Here is a 20,390-nt window from a genome sequence, read left to right as displayed (position 1 = left end):
GCATTGGCGTGGCAGCTGACTGCCCGAGGAAGTGCCCTTCCCATTGCAGCACAGCCTCTGCCTTTTCCTGTGGAGAAACGGGCCCCGTTGGTGACTCTGTGCACGACAAACGAGGTCCCTTAGCCCTCCAGCCATTACCTGTACTAGAGGCTTTGCTGCATCCTGGCTCTCGGATTCTGTCCCCAGCATCCATCTGTCCCTACCATTTCCATCAGTAATGAATGGGGATATTTCCGGTGGGACCTGCTGTCTGTGTTGCCAAGAACATCCGTCACTGGGTTGGAGGGAGGAGGTTGTTGCAGGAGCCACAATTCTGCCTTTTGGATTTGCACAAGATAAGGTACTCCAGGCAACCAGGTGGGATCCATGCTTCCATTATCACATCCGATAGATCCAGCCACTCTGGCTCATGGTTGTTTTAATTATTAACTCTAAGAACGGTTTGATCTCAAGTGTACAGTGGAGCTGATAATACATGTCTCCCGGTGTGAGTGCTGAATAAGACACTAAGGTGAAAACTCTGTGTGTAAATGTTGGCTCTTGGGGGCCTGACACATGGGGTGAGTGAGGCTGCTTTGAGGATCGCCGGCCGAAAGGCAGAAAGGTTTCTGTGACGCTGCAGTCTTCTTCAGGGAGCACATCCCTCAAGTCTGTGGCTGGGGAGGGGTTGCTGAGAGTCAAACTGGTAGCTATTCTGCCTGTGGTGGTAATGTTAACTACTGCATGCAAAGCAGGCCCTTCTACCAGCTGGGTGAGGGCGCGTTTCTTCCCCTCCCACGGTGTTTAAAGCTACTCCAACAGCAGGACGGAGAGGCCCACTGCCTGATTCAGTGTCTATCCAGCTCCTCTTACCAAGCACAGCCCTGCCCATGCCTGACCGTGTCCTAGGCGTCCGGGAGGCTTTCCTGTCTTCGCTCATGTCCATGATGACCAGGGTGTTCTCTGCACATCTCTCTCCACTAGAAAAAGATCAAGTGAGACCATCCGAAGCCACATCTCTAAGAGCCACTGAAAGTCTTTCTGGATCAGTGGGGATTTTAGGTCACATGACTCTTTGAGAACTGGGTGAAAGCCAGCTCTCTCACCCAACAGTTTATATACAATTTCCAGTGGCTCCTGGAAGCCCTGCCCCACCCCCAGGTTAAAAACTCCAGGTCTGGGCTGATTCTCATAGCTCTTCAGGCAGGACCCAGAAGTAACCAGTGTGTCACTCAGATGCTAATGCTTGTGATCAGTTTACAGCAAGCATGTCAAACTCTCGGCCTGCGGGCCGCAAGCCTTGTTTATTTGGCCCGTGTTAGCCTTTGAGTTTGACATGCTTGGTTTACAGCCATGAAAGAAGGAGATTCCTACAGAAGTATTTCACTCAGGTGGCTAGAATTTGCTTGGAAAGAGAGAAGAAGGAATGAATAAGATCACTTTCTGTTTTACTTGGGCAAGCTTTCAAGGTTGAAACAAGTGGAGTGAGTCCTGGCTCCCGGGTGCCAACCTGCCCTGCGCCCCAGATTCCGGCCTTTCTTGCGCATTCATTCCTCCATGCCTGCTTCATCTACTCAGACACTTGCTAGGCTTTCTGAGTGGGTGATGGGCGTGGAGTGGCATTAGAAGAGTACACTGTAACTTTGGCAATTCCTGCCACTAGGGACTAGAGAGGAGGAGGTGCAGGCAGGAAGCAGCATCTGGGAGGACACAGAAAGCAGAGAGAGGGGAGCTGGGCAGAGCCAGCATAGTGTCCCAAGGGCTGTCCCAGGCACAGCTCTAATCCTAGAAATGGTTGGTGTCAGTGTCCAGTAATGCGGGCCAGTGAAGCGTGAAGGAGCCAGGCACATGGGAGGTGGTCCTCTGGGGACTCTAGACTCACATGGAAGATCTCCAGTCCTGGGGCCAGAGCCCAGAGGGCTAGCGAGGCTCAGGGGCATGGTGGGAGGAGCATCAGGCAGGCATCCAGCCAGGCCAGGCAGAAACCCGGTTCTGCAGCCAACGTGGTGTGGGACAGTGGGAAAGAGGGGTGCGACCCAGGTCCTAAGGTGGGGGCATGGAATCCCCAGTCAGACTGGCTGGCACAAGGGTGAGCACTGGGAACTGAGTGGTTGTGATGGACCCAGCAGTGCCCTGGTGCAGGCCAAGTGGGCAGACGCTGTGGACACAGAGGCTGTCAAAACAAGCTGCTCCCCTAACAACAAAGATTATGAAGTAGAAAATCATCTGAGACATCTGAGCGTATGTGCCATTTTCATACGTGGTCTGAAAATTTAAAGGCTAAGCAATATTTTAAGGCTAAACAACTTAAACTCCTCTCCATGTTTTCCTGGCTCTCAAGGTTCAAGAGTTGCAGTAGCACTAGCTGGAGCCTGTCATTGGCTCAGGGCGGGACTGGCCACCCTGTTCCTGTAGCCTGGCGTTGGAGTGAGATTTAGGGTGCATTTGGGCATGTGCCCTATGGGAGAAACAAACAGGGCCGATGAGGTTTGTCTTTTCCTTTGAAAATGGAAGGGAAGCTCACATTTCTGAGTGCCTGTTTGTTGGGTGCCAGATTCTTTGTTATCTTATTTAATCCTCACAAAAATACTAGTAAATGAGAGGAGCAAACTGAGGCTCAGAGAGGTTAAGACATTTCCCCAGGTCACCCAGCTTGCTGGTAGTGCAGTAAAGATTTGAACCCTGCCCTGGCCTGTGTGGTTCAGTTGGTTGAGCATTGACCTATGAACCAGGAAGGAGGTCGTGGTTCAATTCCCAATCAAGGGCGCTCAATCTCCAGTAGGGGGCATGCAGGAGGCAGCCAATGATTCTCTCTCATCATTGATATTTCTCTCTATCCCTTCTCCCTTCCTCTCTGAAATCAATTTAAAAAAAAAAAATTTAAAAAGACTTGAACCCATCCTGGCTCTGCCTCTGCCCTCCTACCTCCCAGCGTGGCTTTTGAGACATGCAAATATGTGTCTTGCAGCTTCGTTTTGGAAGATGCCATTTTCCAGAAGTGCTTGTGAGGTGGAAGAGCTAGTGGCAGCGGAGATGGGAGGCAGGGCTGCTGGTGTTTGCTGTGAGCCCTCACCGTTCTGGCCCTGCAGATGCCCCTTGGTCCATTCTGCAGCTCTACGTGGGAGGGGCCTCGGAGGGCTTGTGGGTCACTGTTATTAGTTGCTTATATAGCTCACATGCACCAAAAATGGAAGGAAGGGGAAATAGAAATGTGTACAGCAAAGAAAACCTAGGAGCTATGATGCCTGCATAGTGAGTGTAGAACAGAAGGAAGCTGGCATAGGGGTGTGGGGGGGAGGATCATCTTGTGTGGGTAAGACTCCCCGGGATGTATGGGTGGGCTGCTGGGGACACAGAATCCCTGAAATTAAAAACATTACAGTCTGTGCCTTTTGTTCTGGGAGGAGGGTCCATGATTTTCATAGACTATCAAAGAAGGCTGGGACCGCCAGAAAGCCTGACGACTGTGTGAAAGGTTGGAATTATGCCCCATGCGCATTCTTTTAATTTCAGCTTAATGCCAGACACAGAAAATAAAGCTTGTATGATATAGGATTTCTGGGGTGATACCGTTATCGGTGGAAGTAGAGGTCTGGGGGTGCCGTGAGGAAAAGAATCTCTTGAGGCCCCCACGGGATAATGGGGTTTCGTGGAAAGCTTTACTGATGATGTAAAGGGGGTTCCGTCCAAGGTCCCATCTCTGTCTGTCTCTCCATGGAAGAAGTCCAGTGTTGTCATCAGCAGGGCCAGAATTAAGGCCACTGCCCAGAGATTCTGCTCCATGTTAAAGTCCAGTCCGTTCCAGCATCTGCCTAGCTTAGCTCTCGTCCCCAGCTGCAGTCCATTGTGTGTGGACGACACAGCCATAGACCAAGTGGCTGCTGAAGGCCATGTGGCTATGGAAAGAGAACACGCGAGCGCGTGGGCGAGTGCGGGGCGTGGAGCAAGAGAGAACAAGAGGGAAGGAACTCTTTGGGGATTTTAACCAGGAGCTTCTTTAAACTAACCAATTAACTCTTTAAGATTTCATGCACTTCTGATGGCGTCCCCCCGCCCCAGCCAATCCATTGTTCCCCAAGCTAGACTACAGGCAATCACCTCCCTGTGCCGCCCGGACTTTACTGCACATGCACCCATCTCCCCCTTTCTTTGATCCCTTCCTCCAGTGATCTGCAGGGAACAGACCATGGTTCCCTGGGGAGCGTGAAGCTATAGCTTCCTGGCGGAGCTGCCCAGGTGACCATGCTTATGATGTCTGGCCTCCCCTTTGCTCTCTTCCTGTTATTAATATTAACCAGCTAATTACGGCAATAAGAATACCAGGAAATGGCGATGGGGAAGGGCGGACATATGAGGTGAAATTGTATGTGATAGTGCAAGAAAGTAGTCGGGCCTGGGTGCTCACCTAGTTTTGCCTCACATGATTAGTTATACAATTTTAGTCGCCAATTAAAGGGACAGACATTTGTGGGAGGACAAAGGCCCAGTGGAGAGAAGTCGGTGTGTGAATACTGGCCTTAATCTTCTTGTGTATGTGCCAGGCAGATCAATACCATTTCCCGACAGAAGCCATTTAGCAGCCTACCCTTCCATCCCCTTGAGGAATCCGGGGACTGTCAGGCTGGGATGTGTGCAGCACACACTCGTAAACGCGCCCTCTGCTGCGCCAGCGCAAGCCGGCCTCTTGCCCACAGCCACACACACAGTGGCCAGAGAGCTGGGCCTGCCTTTCCCGCCCTGTTCCCTCCGAGCCTAGTTTGCATTCCTTGTTGGAGCAAGAAATAAATCACATTTGCATATAGAAAAATGTGTTGAGCCATCTTTGACGGAGCCTGGCATGAGGAGAGGACCTCTTCCCCAATGCTTCTCCTCGCTCTCATGGCTTCCACCTCCGCTGCCCCAGCCCTGTTGCTTGTGATGAGAGGGTGTGTGCTCTGCTACGAAGAGCTCCTCCCTCCCCACCTCCCCTCCTCCCCTCCTGGTTTACTGTGCACAGAATCACACAGACAGGCCAGGTGACTGGGAGGCTTTGGGGAGCAGGGCTGCCCCTTCTCTGGCCCACAGCTTTCTAGGTTCTTGCTGAGCCTGCAGAGGGCATCCTCAGCGATTTAGGACCGGCCGTCCATGTTAATCTTCCTTCCCTGCTTCCTGGGACACCAGGAGAAACAGAATTCGGAGCATTGGCCTTACTCCCTATCTCATTAACGCTGTCTTTGCTCCCCCAGAGCCCAATCACTGGGGTTTAGTGAAGACAAAAGCCAGGAAAGATCGATGTTTCTGGACAGGTGAAGTCTCACAGTTGCCACGAGAGGTTGAGCTGTTTTGACCATGACCGGTGGTCACGGAGGTTCTGAGTGAGTCCCTGTGGGCAGGGACAAGCCAGGACGTGCAGCCTTGCACCAGTGCCCTCTGGTCTCAGCACGCACTGTCCCTGGGGCTGCTTGGCATGGCCTAAGCACCTCACTGCATGAAGGCTGGACGCCTTGGTTCCGGGCTAGCTTTGGGAAGGGGAGTGGGGGTCTGGGACAGCATCACATTCCTTGTTGCCCTGAAACGGAAAAGCAGGTACCTGGCAGGCACATCTTTCTCTGCACAGATCTCTCACCCCATGCCATCCTCAGAGAGCAGGTCTACCTCACGGGGATGTGCTACCTCACGGGGGCTGTGGCACTTTGGGAAAGGGACTCTGTACTCGCTTTCAGCCTCTCTTAGCCCAAGGGCTGCGGCGGATGGAAAGGAAGCGTGCCTGTGTCTGTGAATATGGCTGGCAGGCAGCTCCTGTTTCCATGGTTACTAAGTAGTGCAGGTTAGTATTAGGGCTACCCAAGGGAACAATGGCATTGAAGGCAGTGCTTGTGCAGGGGCCGCCTCCAGCCTGCTTTAGCCTTCTTCCCAGCTGGCTGGGCAACATGTGACCTGCGGTAACAGGGATTTCCTTCAAGGGTCCACCTGGCTACCTCGCCCTGGCTGTTTTCACAGGTGTTTCCCTTGGTGCAGAGAAATGCCTCCTCGTAGATCCAGGTGGGGTAGCGGGGGTGGGATGCATTGGGGAGCACAGACCTTTCCCGCAGCTCCATGCGGCTGCCTCTGTCCATCTGTCCCTGGAGTTGCATTAGCGACCCTGAACCCTGCCCACAGAAGGGCAAGTTGTTTAGAAAACCCTGAATCCAGATTTGACTGGTCCTCAGTCACATGTACTAAATCATCAGAGTCACCCTGCCCCAGTGTAGCACATCACAGCCTTTCCACGGGGCTGTGGGACAGGTTCACTTATAAGACGCTTAAAAAAACCTTATTTTTGCTTCCATGTGATCAGACACCAGGTTCTGCAGTCACAGGCGGAGTCCCTGGTGCCTTGTCTGCTCTCCGCTGAGTGACAGGCAGTTCTGGTCCTCTGTGTCTTTGTAACCAGAATAGAATAATCACTGTGGGATGCGTGTGGGGGCATTGATCAGTGTGGATGGGAGACATTTAAAAGCATAACAAGTCAGTGAATTCATGCAATTATCATCTTTAGTTGCAAGATAATAGTTATTTTAGTCTCTCCTCCGCCATTTGAGGAGAAAATGGATTAAAACCTGTGACCTTGCGTCGGAAATATTTTTTGTATGGAACACACAAATAAAAAGTGAGTGAGATTAGCCCATCCTTTAATCCTGACGGAACCAGTTTTGGTGTATTTTAAAGACATTTCTTGGAGTAAACAGGGACAGCCTCAGGTGACCAGCTGCGGGCCTGCCCTGGCCTGAGCGGCCTTTGTTTTGCTTTTACTCCGGCTCCTGGAGCACTTGACTGCGTGATGCTATGTGATTTACATGTCTGAGTTATTTGCGCATTTCCTTGCAGGAATGCGCTGCATTCATGCTTTCTGCGGGTAGGGTATTGGAATTCAAAGGCTTTGGAATTCAAAGGCTTTGGCTAACTAACCTGGTGGAATTTCTGTGCAGGATTGAAGGAGCTGCTTTTCTTCCTCTTACAGGCTGTGTTTTTTAGCCATTTGGGGATTTTGTTAGCCTGAGGGAAAGGGGAATAGCAGGTGAACACTGGGCCCCTTACCTGGTGGCTGTTGGCCTGACTGCTGGGGTCATGGGCCCTGGCTGCCCATGTGGACTTACCCTTTGAACCCCATCTAATAGAAACGGGGGCAGGGAAATGCCTCCTCGTAGGTACAGTACAGGACCTTGGAGAATAGTATTGACCCACCTACTGGACCATCTCCAAGTGCCCCTCCAGCTAAAAACACACCAACCGTGAGTTCTGCTCCTCTGGTGCTTGCTCCCAGGTTCTCAGGGGGCCTTCCTCAGACCCAGGAGTTCCCAGGGCTGCACACCTGACCTCCAGAGCCATGGAGGAGGAGGGAGGAGAGAGCAGGAAGGGAGTCAGCCCCTGGTTGCTCCTGTGGCGCCAGAGCCTTTGTAGGTCCATCCTCATGGTGGACGTGGGGAGACTCTACCCTGTCTCTCCCCACAGCACTCGGGCCAGCATGGAAGCTGCTCGCAGGCATTAGGCAAACAGTTCCCTAGTTTTACAGGCCAACTTGACCAAGTCCAAAGGCCGAGGCCTCCTCTTGGACAGGGACCCATTGGTGTGTTCAGACCTCCCTCGTGCCTCCCTGGTAGTGTCCCTTTCAGAACTGAATGGGCTCTGTTTCTTCCCTGTTGCAAGTTTCTGCCTGTGCAAAGTTTTAGAAAGCTTCAGGACACATTCCATGTTTGAGGGGCCAGAGCCACAGAAAGTTAATATTTGGAACAGTAGGAGAGGAAGAGCTACAGGCAGAAACCTGGGTTAGATTTAAAACAAAAACAAAAACACCAGAATCATGGAGCATCCACTCTTAGTGGAATGAAAGGAGAAAAGCAATTACTTTCCCCTAAAGGCGTTAGGAGGCTCTTGGTGGGGGCAAAGGCCTCTGAGCACAGAAGAAACAAGCTCAGCCAGGTTGGCTGTGAGCCTCATGTGCTGGATCTGAGAGCCAGCAGCTAAAGTGAAGTATTAAAGTGAAGGAAAGGAATGAGACAGACAGTTGGGTCAGAAGAGTCTACACAGCCCGTCCCATCCTCCCAGTAGCCTGCCCGGCCAGGTGGGGAGGGCATGAGGCGTTCAGGGTGTTTGCTGACAGACTTGCTAATTAAACACCAAAAGGCACTGTTGGTTTGACAGTAGCGATGGCTGTGCCAACATTATCAGCTGCAAGCTGGCCGCCAGGAGCATCCTAATGAAAAATAAACAGTTCTGGGATGGACTGGCAGAGTAGGGACAGGGATCCTGCCTGGGTCCCTAGGACTTCTAAGATCGTTCCCAGGGGACAGTCGCTCCCTGGCCACCTCTAGGTCGTCTTCTCAAAGGAGCCTCTGTCCCATCACAAGGAGGTGTGCTGTGTGCTTCCTGAACCCCTAGGCGCTGGGGTGACAAGCCAGCTGACAGAGCCCCTAGGAGCAGCTGGCCTGGTGCCTTCAGCCCTGAAGGAAAGGCTGCCGAGGGCGTAATGATTTCTACCAGGTCTCTACATTGAGGGGACAGCTAAAGCCCAAAGCCTCTTCTAAGAGAGGTTAGAATTTCATCAGAAAGCAAGTCTGGTCACATGAGAATTTCTGGCACTGTGTGCATGGCAGGCTGGATCGTATTGGCTTCAGCAGAGGGGAAAAGTCCCAGCCTGGCCTGGGAGAAGGAGCTGGCTCACTCCCCCGGCCACTGGACGGACGGCGGGCGGGCGCGGCACAGCTGCTGCTGAGCGGACCCAGCTCTGATGCCCGGAGCCCCCTTTCTTTTAACCCTAAAGAAAGTGTGTGGTCCAGGGACTGAAGACAGAGATGCCTAAGGAATGCAGTGCTTTCCACGCCCTCTCGGCAGCTCTGTGCTGCTTCTATCACCGCAAGTCTTTCCTTGGAGTCAAGGTAGGTGTGGCTTTGAGATAAGGTGCATCTAAAATTATTTGGGGGTCTTCAAAGCATTCGTTTTCTAAGGGGCACTAGAGAAAGTTCGCAGCCAGCCGGCTGTCGAAACAGAGGCGCTTTCTTTGACTGGCGGATCTTCATAAGCCCCTGGGGTATGTCTTCCCCGGAGGCAGAAGGGGGCTCCTAATCTGTGTTTTGGGACAAAGCTCTGTGTTTCAGGACACTTGCAGTCTCCTTGGGCGGAAATTTTATACCAAAGTAGCTCAATAAGACCAAGCTATTTCTCTTCTTTATCTTTGTTTCTCTCTCCCCTCGTTCATAATAAATGTGAGGTGGCTGAGCCCCTCTGTCGGCTTAACCTGCGGGTCCATTATGTCAATAACATATATAATGTAGAGAGACTGCCAGGTATCTCCTTTCATATTGCAGCCAGGTTTCAAAACATTTCTGTCTTCAGAGCTGTCTTTTTTCTGACTGCTCCCATTTTTAACCTTGGTTACAAGACCAGTGCCAAAGGTTTTGCGTAATATGTCAGTACACTATTTCGATGAAAATAGTCAGCGAACCTCATTTGACTAATTCAAGACGAGGCCTGTATGTCTCTGTTGCCCGCTTATGACAACACTAAGAATTAGGATGAATATCGGCTCCCACCGACTTGGGGTTTGTCTGCCTTGGGAAAGTCCTGTGCCCCAGGGTGACTGGGCCTCCTTTCTTCGTGGGAGACAGGAGCCTGGGAGCTCTCAAGGAATTCTTCCACCCTGACGCGGAGCCCCTCTCCGGAGGGACCGACGCAGGCAGTGCTGTTGAAAACGCTACAACAGGGTTACCAGCTTCTGCTTCTTTCTTCTCAAAAATGCTTTTTAAAAAATCAGGAAAATGTAACAGGAAAACAACTAAAAGGGAGAAAGACCCTGTAACGGGGGTCTTTGTAGAAAAATCTACGCTCAGTGAGCAGAGGGCAGGCTTCTGACTGCTGCGCTGTGGCAGTGGTCAGAGTCGCTTTCCACCAGGCAGCAACGTTCATTTTTGTCCCTTTGTCATGGAATTTGGAGGCGAGTGAGTAATCAATCACTGGTTAAAAGTGCTCTCTCCCTGATGTAAGAGCCCCTTTCTATCCTGGAGCCTGGGGGGGGGGGGGGGGGGGGGGGGGAGAGATGTGAGGACCATGTGGTTTCTGACCTAAATATGGATGGTTCTGGCCTGGGGCAGATGAAGTCATGCCATTAGCAGTATTTTAAAGCTGTCAAACATAGACCGGGAGGTCCCCAAGGGACGCGTGCACTTCAGGGATTGGCAGTAGGTTTTTACTCTAATAGAAGGCCTTTCATAAGCCAACTGCTGCTAATTCAGAAAAGTGTGACTCAGCATCTGGTATGTGAGGAAACAGCCCATAAATATCTGGGTCTGAGGGATGAGATTCTGTTTGGGTCCCCCTGCTCCTCTGCTGTGTGTCCTCCAAGGCCTGAGAGGGACGCAGTGATCTATGGGGTTAGTCCGGACCAGCCTCCTTCAGTTTAGCCCTTCCCCGCCTCCCCACCGTGGCCTCTCTGGTGGTTAACTGTTGATAGAAATACCTCCTTTCCATCTGGGCTTTGTATCCCTGCCCCAGCTTGTTGCCTCTTCATAGCCCAGAGAGAGGGCCTGACCTGCTCCCTCACCAGAAACTGACGCCTTCAAACCCAACTTAGGGTTTCCCACTGGTCCCTCAGATGTGTTTGCCGGTCTTGTTTTGCTTAGATAGTTGCGTGGGGAAGGAAGTCCACCTTGTGCCTAAATCCCACCTCCTGCCAACATTGCCCCAGTGATCATGCTGCCTCACTTTATTGACTTCCACTGTGATTAGGGGTTTCAGGTCTTGCTGCTCATAATTAGTTTCCATTGCAATTAGTTTCAAAATTAAATTGGGATTGATTGCCTGATAGCAAAGCGGAAATAAAGCTCCAGTTCTTGACCATGGGTGCCGCTTCCCCGGCATGAATTTCTCATACCCAAAATAACACTACGGTAGCCATGGTAACTTTCCATTTGGTCTAATCTATATCATCTCTGGAGAAAGTAGAATGTTATTAATAGTGTTTGTTGTATGGGAAGAAAACTAAAAATATAAAAGCTCCTTCGCTACATAGGAGACCAATCACACTTGCAGGGCGCTTGCAGGGAACAAGATCTTTTTAGCTGAAATTTTGCAAAATTTAGAATGTATTTAGGGGCCTCATGTGGACATATATACAAAGGCCCTGGAAAGGAATTAAGTGGGGAGCCAAGAACGGAGAGCCACTTTGAGGGGCGTGACTTTAGCATCCAGGCATGTTCACAGTGGCAGTCATCGCACTGAAGGCCCACCGGATCTGGGTGAGAAAAGGAAAGGGTGTTCTGTTTATGCCCGATGGAGAAGAGTTTAAAATGAAGATACTCCTGATCCATAACATTAGGGGAGCACAGCCAAGTACCAAAGTCCCTAAATGTCAAATGCAGTAGCCCTGTCCACATGTGAGCACTCTGCTGAAGGGGGTGATAAATGACAATTGAGTGACATCTGGTTCCTGCCTTTGAAGGACTTGCCATGCATTAGGGTTATCGTTAGGGTAAGTGTTAGAGTTAGGGTTCCTAGAATTTGTATGTTTGCAAAAGGCTTTCCAGTGTCTGAGTTCCTTCACAAGTTGTCTCACTGGAGTGTCAAAACCAGTTCTCTGTACCGGGCAGGGCAACAGTTTACCCCTTTCCACAGAAGAGAAACTGAGGCTGAGAAGAACTACCTGACCAGAATCATTTAATGGAGAACCAGGAATAGAAATCGGGTCTTCTGGCCTCAAGCCCAGTGATCTTCCCATGATACCATGGTAACACAGGGAAACATGAAGCAAGGTGATATGTTAATACCTTAGTTTGCAGTTTAGTTGGGAAAGAATCGTGTGGATCTTGGTTTTCAGGGGAGACTTCAGGGAAGCTCTAGGATTCCGAGGTTTGTAGGACAGGTCACCCCCCTGCAGGCAGTGGGAGGACCACCTACAGCCTCCTAGTGGGCTACAGCAGGAATCCGGCGAGAAGCTCAGTGTATGACATTTCCGAGCTGGCAATGGGAACAAACTCCACTTCTCTGGTCCCTTGTGTCTCTGATTTTTCTTGGTAGAGGCAGGGGAATGGGAGCTGAAATTTGCTGCCTTATCATTAGCTCCTCCTGCCGAAGGTTGGTATGGTTGAGTCAGGAAACTTCAAGGGAACCTCAGAGACACAAATTACCTTCCCAGGGCAGAATAGCCACTTTTCTGAAAGAGCATGAAGTTAGAGTATAGAGTCTGTGGGTAAATGAATCAGCAAGTCTCGGCTAACCGGTCGTTAAGTCCATAGGCAGTGGTCTTGGCGACGAGAAGTCCTGGTGAGGAGGCTGTGGATTTAAAGCATCTACTTTCCTACATGTAGATTTCACTGCCCTTGGCAGCCAGGAAGTGCTGTATCGTGGGAAGAACTTAAATCGTCCTGTTCCTGTTGTTTTATTTTGTTTAACTTGAAATCATTTTCCTTTCCCCTGAAAAAGATATTTTGAGCTTCTCTGAATACCCAGGTGTCCCGTCTGCCCATCCCTGGAGGGTTGGGTCCCTGGAACTTGTTTTTATTAGAAACTGCCTGTTGGAGTGCGTGTGGTGGAGCAAAGGTCCCACTTCTCCTCCCTGTGATGGGTCCATCGGTCCGTCTGCTGTTGTGACAGCGTGGGCACTAGTGACACATCTCCGTGTGGAAAGTGGCCTAAGTGGCCTTTGTCGGTGGGGCTGATGCACCATCAGTGCAAAAAGCTACCGGGGAATTGTCTTTCCAAGTGACTCGGCCCTTCCTCCTGGTGGCTGCTAGTTACTCGGTTATCTTTCCTGCCCTCCCAACAAAAGCCCGGCACAGCTTTTTTGAAGAGACCTACATGCATGCTCTTGGCCTCTGGGAGCTTCAGGGATCCGGTTTCAGCATCGGGGAAGGACAGGGGCTGTGTCCCAGTGCCCCCTCCCCACAGACCCTGGAGCTTGGATCCCGGCCGAGGCCTTTGTTTTTGTTGGAGAGATGTGGGTGGAAAGCAGAGAGGAGCCTGGGATCCTGGGAAAAGTCTGTTAGCGGGTTCAGCACCTCCAGGACTCCGGAGAAGTGGGCCTGTGCCAGACACTGGAGAGCCGGGCGCTCAGGCCACAGGGCTCTTCCTGCTCCACCCACCCTGTGAGAGGCCGCAGCACCTGAGGACCTCTGCCGTCTCTGTGTCTTAGATGCTGTCAAGGACAGCTCGGGGGCCTTCTAGCTGGTGTATATTGTGGATTCCCCAGCACAGCAGAGGAGACTCAGGCTGACCTGGAGGGGAGGAGGAGGGAGGAAGGCCTCATGGGGTTGGACGTCACTGAGGCATCTCTGTCCTCATGTCTGTCCACAGCCCCGGGAGCTGCTGAGGAATCTGGCTCTGACCATGAGAATGTCACAGCTTATTTTTCTGGCTTATGAAAGAATTATGATTAGTCTTCTCGTTCGTATGGAGAACAGCTCTCCCTTATACCCCCTCTAATACATGTGTGTTTTTTATTTTTTTAAAAATATTTTTTATTGGTTTTTTTACAGAGAGGAAGGGAGCGGGATAGAGAGTTAGAAACATCGATGAGATCGATCAGCTACCTCCTGCACATTCCCTACTGGGGATGTGCCCGCAACCAAGGTACATGCCCTTGACCGGAATCGAACCCGGGACCCTTCAGTCCGCAGGCTGACGCTCTATCCACTGAGCCAAACCGGTCAGGGCTACATGTGTGTTTTTACAAAAGCAGTAATACACAAAGAACCAACAAGCTAGAATCCTAGATCAGTGATGGCAAACCTTTTGAGCTCGGCGTGTCAGCATTTTGAAAAACCCTAACTTAACTCTGGTGCCGTGTCACATATAGAAATTTTTTGATATTTGCAACCATAGTAAAACAAAGATTTATATTTTTGATATTTATTTTATATATTTAAATGCCATTTAACAAAGAAAAATCAACCAAAAAAATGAGTTCGCGTGTCACCTCTGACACATGTCATAGGTTCGCCATCACTGGCCTAGATTTTTAGTAAGATGGGGTTGGAGGGACCATGCAGCCAGCCTCCCACCCGGAATTCACCTGCTCATTCCCCACCGCCACTCCTCGCCCAGCGTGTGTATTGAGGGCCTGCTGAGTGCTGGGGAGCCAGAGCGAGAGGTCCTGCCCTGAAGGAGAGATTCTGGCTTTAGTGGAAGAGGTGGCCATGCAGACAGCTCTCTCCCAGGTACGTGGTAGGTGCAAAGTAAAGAACACACGGCCTATTGTGAGAACCCGGGCAGAGGCACTTAACTCGGTCCTGGGCCAGGGGGAGGTCCTGGAGGAGGTAACACAGAACAGCAACTGAAAGAACAGTAGGTAGAAGAGGCATGAGGAAGAGAGAAAGGGCATTGGCTGAAGCTGAGGAGTGGGAGGAGATGAGACCAGAGAGGCGGTGGGGGAACAGGTGGTGCAGGCTGTGTGTGGGGCAGAGAACAGTTTGGATGGGACGTGGGGCGAGGATTTGGGGATTGGTCCCTTTGTGTGTCAAATGAATAAACATCATCTCCCTAACTCATGCCCATGTTCATGAAACTTCCCATCAGCTCTGCTTGTCCTTGCTCTGCTCACTCCTACCTCCCTCCCTTCACCTTCTCTCTAAGCACTATCTCCTCTAACACTCATAAGATTCTTTCTTACTTCACAGCACCAGCGAAGACCATCAGGCGTGCTATTTTTTCCCTCCCCACTCCTGCCCCCACAAACTACAGCTATATCCATATCCATGACCTCCGCTTCCTTCCTCCAGCCTCCAAGGATGAAGTGTCCCTCTCCCTCACCAAGGCGGGACCTGCATCTGTGCCCATGACCACCCTCTTCTCAGACTCCTCAGGGATCATCAGTCTGTCCTTCTTGACCAACACTTTCCTCTTGGCTTATAAACATGTTCCAGTCTTTCCCTTTCTAAAAATAATCCTCATTCTATGTCTTCCTTCCTGGTCCCTGTCTGCCTCCTCTCAACACTGGTTAACACAGCCTCTATTTACTCATTTCCCATTGGCCCCTCGCCCTCCTTACCCCACCGGCAACCTTGCTGAGTCCAGTGGATGCTGTCCAATGCTGATTTCATTGGAAGTCTCTGTTGCACTTGACATTATTGGCCATTCCTTCATGAAAGTCTGCTCTTAATCTCTAGGACACCACATTCTACTTGTTCTCCTGAATCCTTCCTGACCAGTCCTACCCTGCTGTTATGGACTGAATGTTTGTGTTCCCCCCCAAATTCATATGTTGTGTTCCTCCCAAATTCATATGAATAACCTCCAATGTGATACCTTAGGAGGCGAGCTCTTTGGGAGGTGATTGGGTCATGAGGGTAGAGCCCACATGAATGAGATTAATGCCCTAATTAAAGAAACCTCCAAGAGCTCTCTCGCCCCTTCTGCTATGTAAGGACACAACAGGAAGAGGTTGATCTGTGAACCTGAGACCAAATCCACCAGAGCATTGATCTTAAATGTCCCAGCCTCCAGAACTATGAGAAATAAATGTTTGTGGTTTAAGCCATCCAGTCTGTTATAGCAGCCTGCACAGACCAAGATGCCTGTTTAGTTTCTCTTTCTAGACTACCTCTTAAAGCCAGCATCCTCAAGCCCTCTTCTCCTAAACCCTCCATACGCATCTCATAGGTGACTGCTGAGAGAAGATATGCCCTCTACACAGAGAATTCTCAAGCTGCTGCTCCTATGCAGCAATTTCCATGGCACCTGGACCCCAAAGCCACTCCATCCAGATGGCCCACAAGAATCTCAGCTCTACGTCTTCCTCCACAAACCTTCTCTCTCATGCTTCCGTATTGGGAGCTAGTGGCTCAGTCATCTTCATCTGCCCCTTCCTTCCTGTCTCTACCACTAGTGCTGTACTAATTCAGGCCTCACCTTCTCTTGCTTGGAATGCTTTAGTAGCTACCTAACTGGTCATCCTCTCTTAAATATTCATAGGAAGTCATTTCATTATTTTTCTATTTGACATTTCTAGAGATGGAGAGGTACTGTGTCCTCATGGCAATACATTCCCACATTTGAACAACTCTCATTGCTAGACAGTCCCTCCTTGTATTGAGTCAAAATCAGTGCACCTGCAATGTCCACCTTATTCTTCAGGTAAATGGACATAACAGCCCTTCAGATGCATGTTTCCCCCGCCTGTTGGGACCGTGTTTATTTCTAGCATGTGGGATTAGTTGGTATGAGTGGGCGCCTCGAAATAAGACGGGATGAATTCTGGATTCATTCTCTAGGGATTTGAACCAAGAATATTGACCTGTCATCTTTGGACAATAACAGCCCAAGCCTTCAGACATTTCAACACCATGCTCACGGTCCACTTACGTCTTTTCTGTGCAGCCTAGACACTGCCAATGTACTTTGGGAGACATGGATACTGGTATCAGCCTATCCCTTGCTCAATATGTCTGAACAAATTATGAAAATTCAGGGTCTTGGTCATATTTTCTCTTGTAAGATATAAATATTCTTGCTACCTACTTAACTTCAGGGGCAATGTACAGATCCATGAGATGTGAGTTACATTGTGTTGGGTGTCTTCTCCCTCCAATTCCAGTTGCTATTTCTGTGTTTCTGCCCGTGACATCTAGCATGGTGTTTGTGGTTTTAAAAAAAAAGTTTGTTAAATGAGGTGCAAAAGTTCTGAACTCATCTGGAGGAGATATACCTTTAAGGTGACATGTGAGTCATATATTGGAAGTGGTGGAGTTGATGCTTGGCCAAAACCTATCTTATGATGAATCTTTTTTTTTTAAATCATCACCTGAGGATATCTTTTTATTGATTTTAGAGAGAGGAGGGGAGGGGGGACATCGTTATAAGAGAGAGCCATCAATCAGTTGCCTCTCGTACCTGCTCCAACAGCGGATTGACCCCACAATCTAGGCATGTGCCTTGACTGGGATTGAGCCTGAAACCTTTCAGTGTATGGATGACATTCCAACCAACTGAGACAGCGGTCAGGGCTATGATGAATCTTTTTTTTTTCTTTCTGTTAACCTATTATGTACTTAGCCCTGACATATGATGCAATTTGTCCAAAGCAGATTTCTGAGCCAGTTGCTAGTCATGGTACTATTTTGGCCAGAAAGAATTTAGAAAGTTGTTTATCCCACACCCCATGCTTGAAGGCTTCCTGAATCTTTGGATTTTCCTCTGTGTGTTTTGCATAACCCTCTTTTTTTTCTTCCAATTACTTCTCCTACTGTCTTTCAATGATGCGCATTGTGTTTATTGAGTATCACCTCATTCATTTGAGGGGAATTAGAAAAAAGGATGAATTAAGTTGATTTTGATTTTCTGATATTTTTATTGAAGAGCACATAGGGCATCTATTTTGGGGAACAGCTAATGTATCAAATCACTCATACTTTGAATTAAGTTGTTGAATTAACCAGGTAACATTACCAGTGGAAAAGATTTCTGGTTTGGATCTCCTTGCATTCTGAATGTTGGTCAGCTGGTCTTTAGACCCCTATCTTCAAGTCTGCCTTAGCCAGGGCAGTCTCTGTCTTTTCACTCTCCGTAGATATTAACAAAGCACTACTTTTACTGAATGGAATCTTACCGACAGACCCAGTGATTAATATTTCACTTGCATTGTCTCAGTAAGCCTGTGTGCCAACCTGGTAAGAGAGAGAGGTATTATCGGAAGTCACTTGAGGACCTGGCTAAAGGGAGCAAAGTGGTTTAGAAGAGGTTTTCATAGGTCGAACTTGTACTTAGCTTTTACTTGGAGCCTTTTGTTTCACCCGCCCAATAAACCTTTAAGTGGAACCAGTGACCTTCGGCCTTCATCTTAAGTGTGGTACATTGGACATCTCGCTGGGAGGAATCAGAGCGCAGGGCAGCCTCGTGGGGGAGATTCGGATGTCTGCTCTTCTGTGGGCTGCTCCAGGAAGTCATCATCTAAATTTGATCTAGAGGAGAAGGTACCGGCCACAGCTTTCAGCACAGCAAGATGTTAACAAACGGCCTATTGAAAATGTCATCGTGTTTCACTTTATCTATTACCAGCGAAAGGTGAGACCCCCTTGGAGCTGAGCCCTGAGTGAGCCCAGGGGTAAATAATGCTTTGTCAAGAGGGTAAGGAACTTGATGGGCAAACCCACTGGGGCAGGTCAGGGGGGGATCTCAGGTGTAATGAGTGCGCGGAGCAGGTTCTCCCACACGTGCGAAACCTTTGTGAAGGAAAGATGCCATTTTGGTGTTGGGTGTGTACTGTCTTGTGTCAAACTTAGAATTCCTCCAGCAGTTTTCAAACCGAAATCAGTCTCCTTCAGTGAAAAATAATTTGCAATCCCTTGGTGTTCCATCAAAATAAAACTGAGCTTCAAAAGCAATCGCTTTATGATCCTGCAGGATGGGAAGGTGTGGAGGAGACCTTGCCCAGAGAATGGGGATAAAAGGCAACAGGAATTTAACATCAAAGGCAGCCCTGGGTCCCCATCAGAAGGATTCTGATATAATTAGGTTAGCATGGAGGATCAAGTTACTGCTGCCTGCTTAGGGGGTGTGCTGCTTTCAGACTTCAATCTGCACAAATTAAAATTAAATGAGTCTTTTTCATTTACACACACGGAGAGCTGAGTTTTAATGGGAATTTCTCAGAACCTCGATAAGCAAGGTGTTCCATAGATATCTTCTTCATATTTCCCATTCATGGCCTCTGAGCCTCTTTTGATAAGCCTTCGATAAGGTTTGATAATGAATAAAGTGAAATTTCTCAGTTTGGGGCTCTCTAAGGGGTTTCGATGGCATTTTCCCATCTGCACAGGGTCTGTTGGCCCCTGTGTCATCACTTGTCTATAAAAAGAAAAATCACATATAGTAGGAAAACGAAACGTCTTAATTTAGCAGCAAATGGCAAATCAGTTTTTAATGGCACTGGAGTACGAATCTGGTGTAAAAGTGATAAATTGCATGGATTCAATTAAAATGTGGCAAATGGCATCAAAACCCATCTGCAGATCTTTGCTGAAGATAAGACTCTTTCTAGGATTTGGAAAAAGCGAAATTCACATCATCAAGGCCCTTAAACATTAACATCAGAAACCTGAAACTTGGTGTGATGTTATGGAATTTCTTTGCTACTGCTTCCTTTCTCTCCAGCGGGCCCAGACCCCCTCGCTGCCCCAGATAAGGGAGAGAGAACACCGAGGGCTTCGGCGGAGCTGCTTGCGGTTCACTGCTATACGTTCTCCCCAGATGTCTTGCCTCTCAAAGAGGCGGTCACCCTGTCAGGCCTGGAGCCCTTCTCCCACGCCTGCACCTCCCCTCGGATCTGGCCCAGGAGGCTGGGCCACAGCGGGCTCTCAGTAAGTCCTTGAGCTTAATCAGAGGCACAGTGTTCCAACGCCTGTAAAGCTCTTGATTAAAATTGGCCTCCTGATTATTTCAGCAGAACTTTGGCCAACAAGGTGACATACGTATGAAGTTAGGAAGCTGCCTACAAAGGCCGCTGCACTGAGCTTAATGTAACGCTTGAAAGGAGCAGGTTCAAGGCAAGGGACCCAGGTGAGACCAGTAGTCCCCGTTTGTTAACAGCCCACACCCAAAAGGCAGAGGCCCTGGGGGCACCCTTGGGACCCCTCCCTACTGGCAGAGTGTCTCTGTGCGGAATTGGAATATGGCACCCTTTCCTTGAGACACTGTACTGCCATCTGCCAGGCAACTATTTTAATCAATAAACAAATTTTTACAGGCTGTGCATGAAGGGCACCTCCTTAAATGTAGTGCCACTGTGCTGTGCAGGTCCAGACCAGTGGCCAGGCCATTGTGACCACCACGAGGCTGAGCCAGGCTGAAGGGCCCAGTTGCTCTTGCCACCATCCACTCTTGTGTCTACCAAATAGGAAAGAGAAAATTGGGATTTACCTTTTTTTTTTTTCTCTTTGGACTTTTACTTACGAAGTTAATTGTTTATTTAAGTGAAGACTTTGGCTTTCATCACAGTTGTTCGCATGAGAAACTGTATTTGTCTAGCCTGGCACCCCAGTGGGGAAAGTTGGATTAGGAAATTCAAGCCTTTCTTCATTTATCTTTGGATTATAAGAAAATATTTTAGGTAAGCCACACAGCCCGAGGGTGTCAATAAAAGGTGACACAGACCTCAATATGTGATTGTTTCTTTTCAAGATTCAGGATCACCACAAGTGTCATCCCCTTTCCTTCCATGTGACCTTAGATTAAAACACGCAAGGGTTTGTACTAAAGTTGCTGGACTTGAAACTTGGGGAGAACTGGATTTTCATTTTTCAGCCTGTGGTCAGGGGTAAGAGTGGCAGAAGTCATTGAGTTTTATTCATTCTGGGGGTTCAATTTATGCAAGTTTTCAATGGTAAAAAATACCAATTGGTGCTCTCAAAGCCCTGGATATACTTTGGAATTTGTCTATACCCTCGCCCACTGCTTGAGATTCAACACAA

At 49.2% G+C, this 20,390-nt stretch overlaps 1 protein-coding gene across 5 annotated transcripts in view; it reads left to right on the top strand.

Moving 5' to 3' along the window:
- BCAR3 (BCAR3 adaptor protein, NSP family member) overlaps positions 1-20,390 on the top strand; it is a 105,924-nt gene that overhangs the window by 46,225 nt on the left and 39,309 nt on the right. Inside the window, exon 1 of one of the 5 annotated variants that reach the window (XM_070405629.1) lies at positions 8,684-8,873. The exons of the other annotated variants lie outside the window; for them this stretch is intronic. Within the exon in view, the coding sequence (XP_070261730.1) occupies positions 8,790-8,873 (84 nt within the window). The 5' untranslated portion in view covers positions 8,684-8,789. Of the gene's footprint in view, positions 1-8,683; positions 8,874-20,390 lie in introns of those variants that run through there. 5 annotated transcript variants of the gene reach the window in all.

This window comes from Myotis yumanensis, unplaced genomic scaffold, assembly GCF_028538775.1.
Source record: "Myotis yumanensis isolate MYYU_CA2020_CCGP unplaced genomic scaffold, mMyoYum1.0.hap1 SCAF_2, whole genome shotgun sequence".
In the NCBI taxonomy this organism is placed as follows: Eukaryota; Metazoa; Chordata; class Mammalia; order Chiroptera; family Vespertilionidae; genus Myotis; species Myotis yumanensis.
This window is presented reverse-complemented; position numbering and strand designations above follow the sequence as displayed.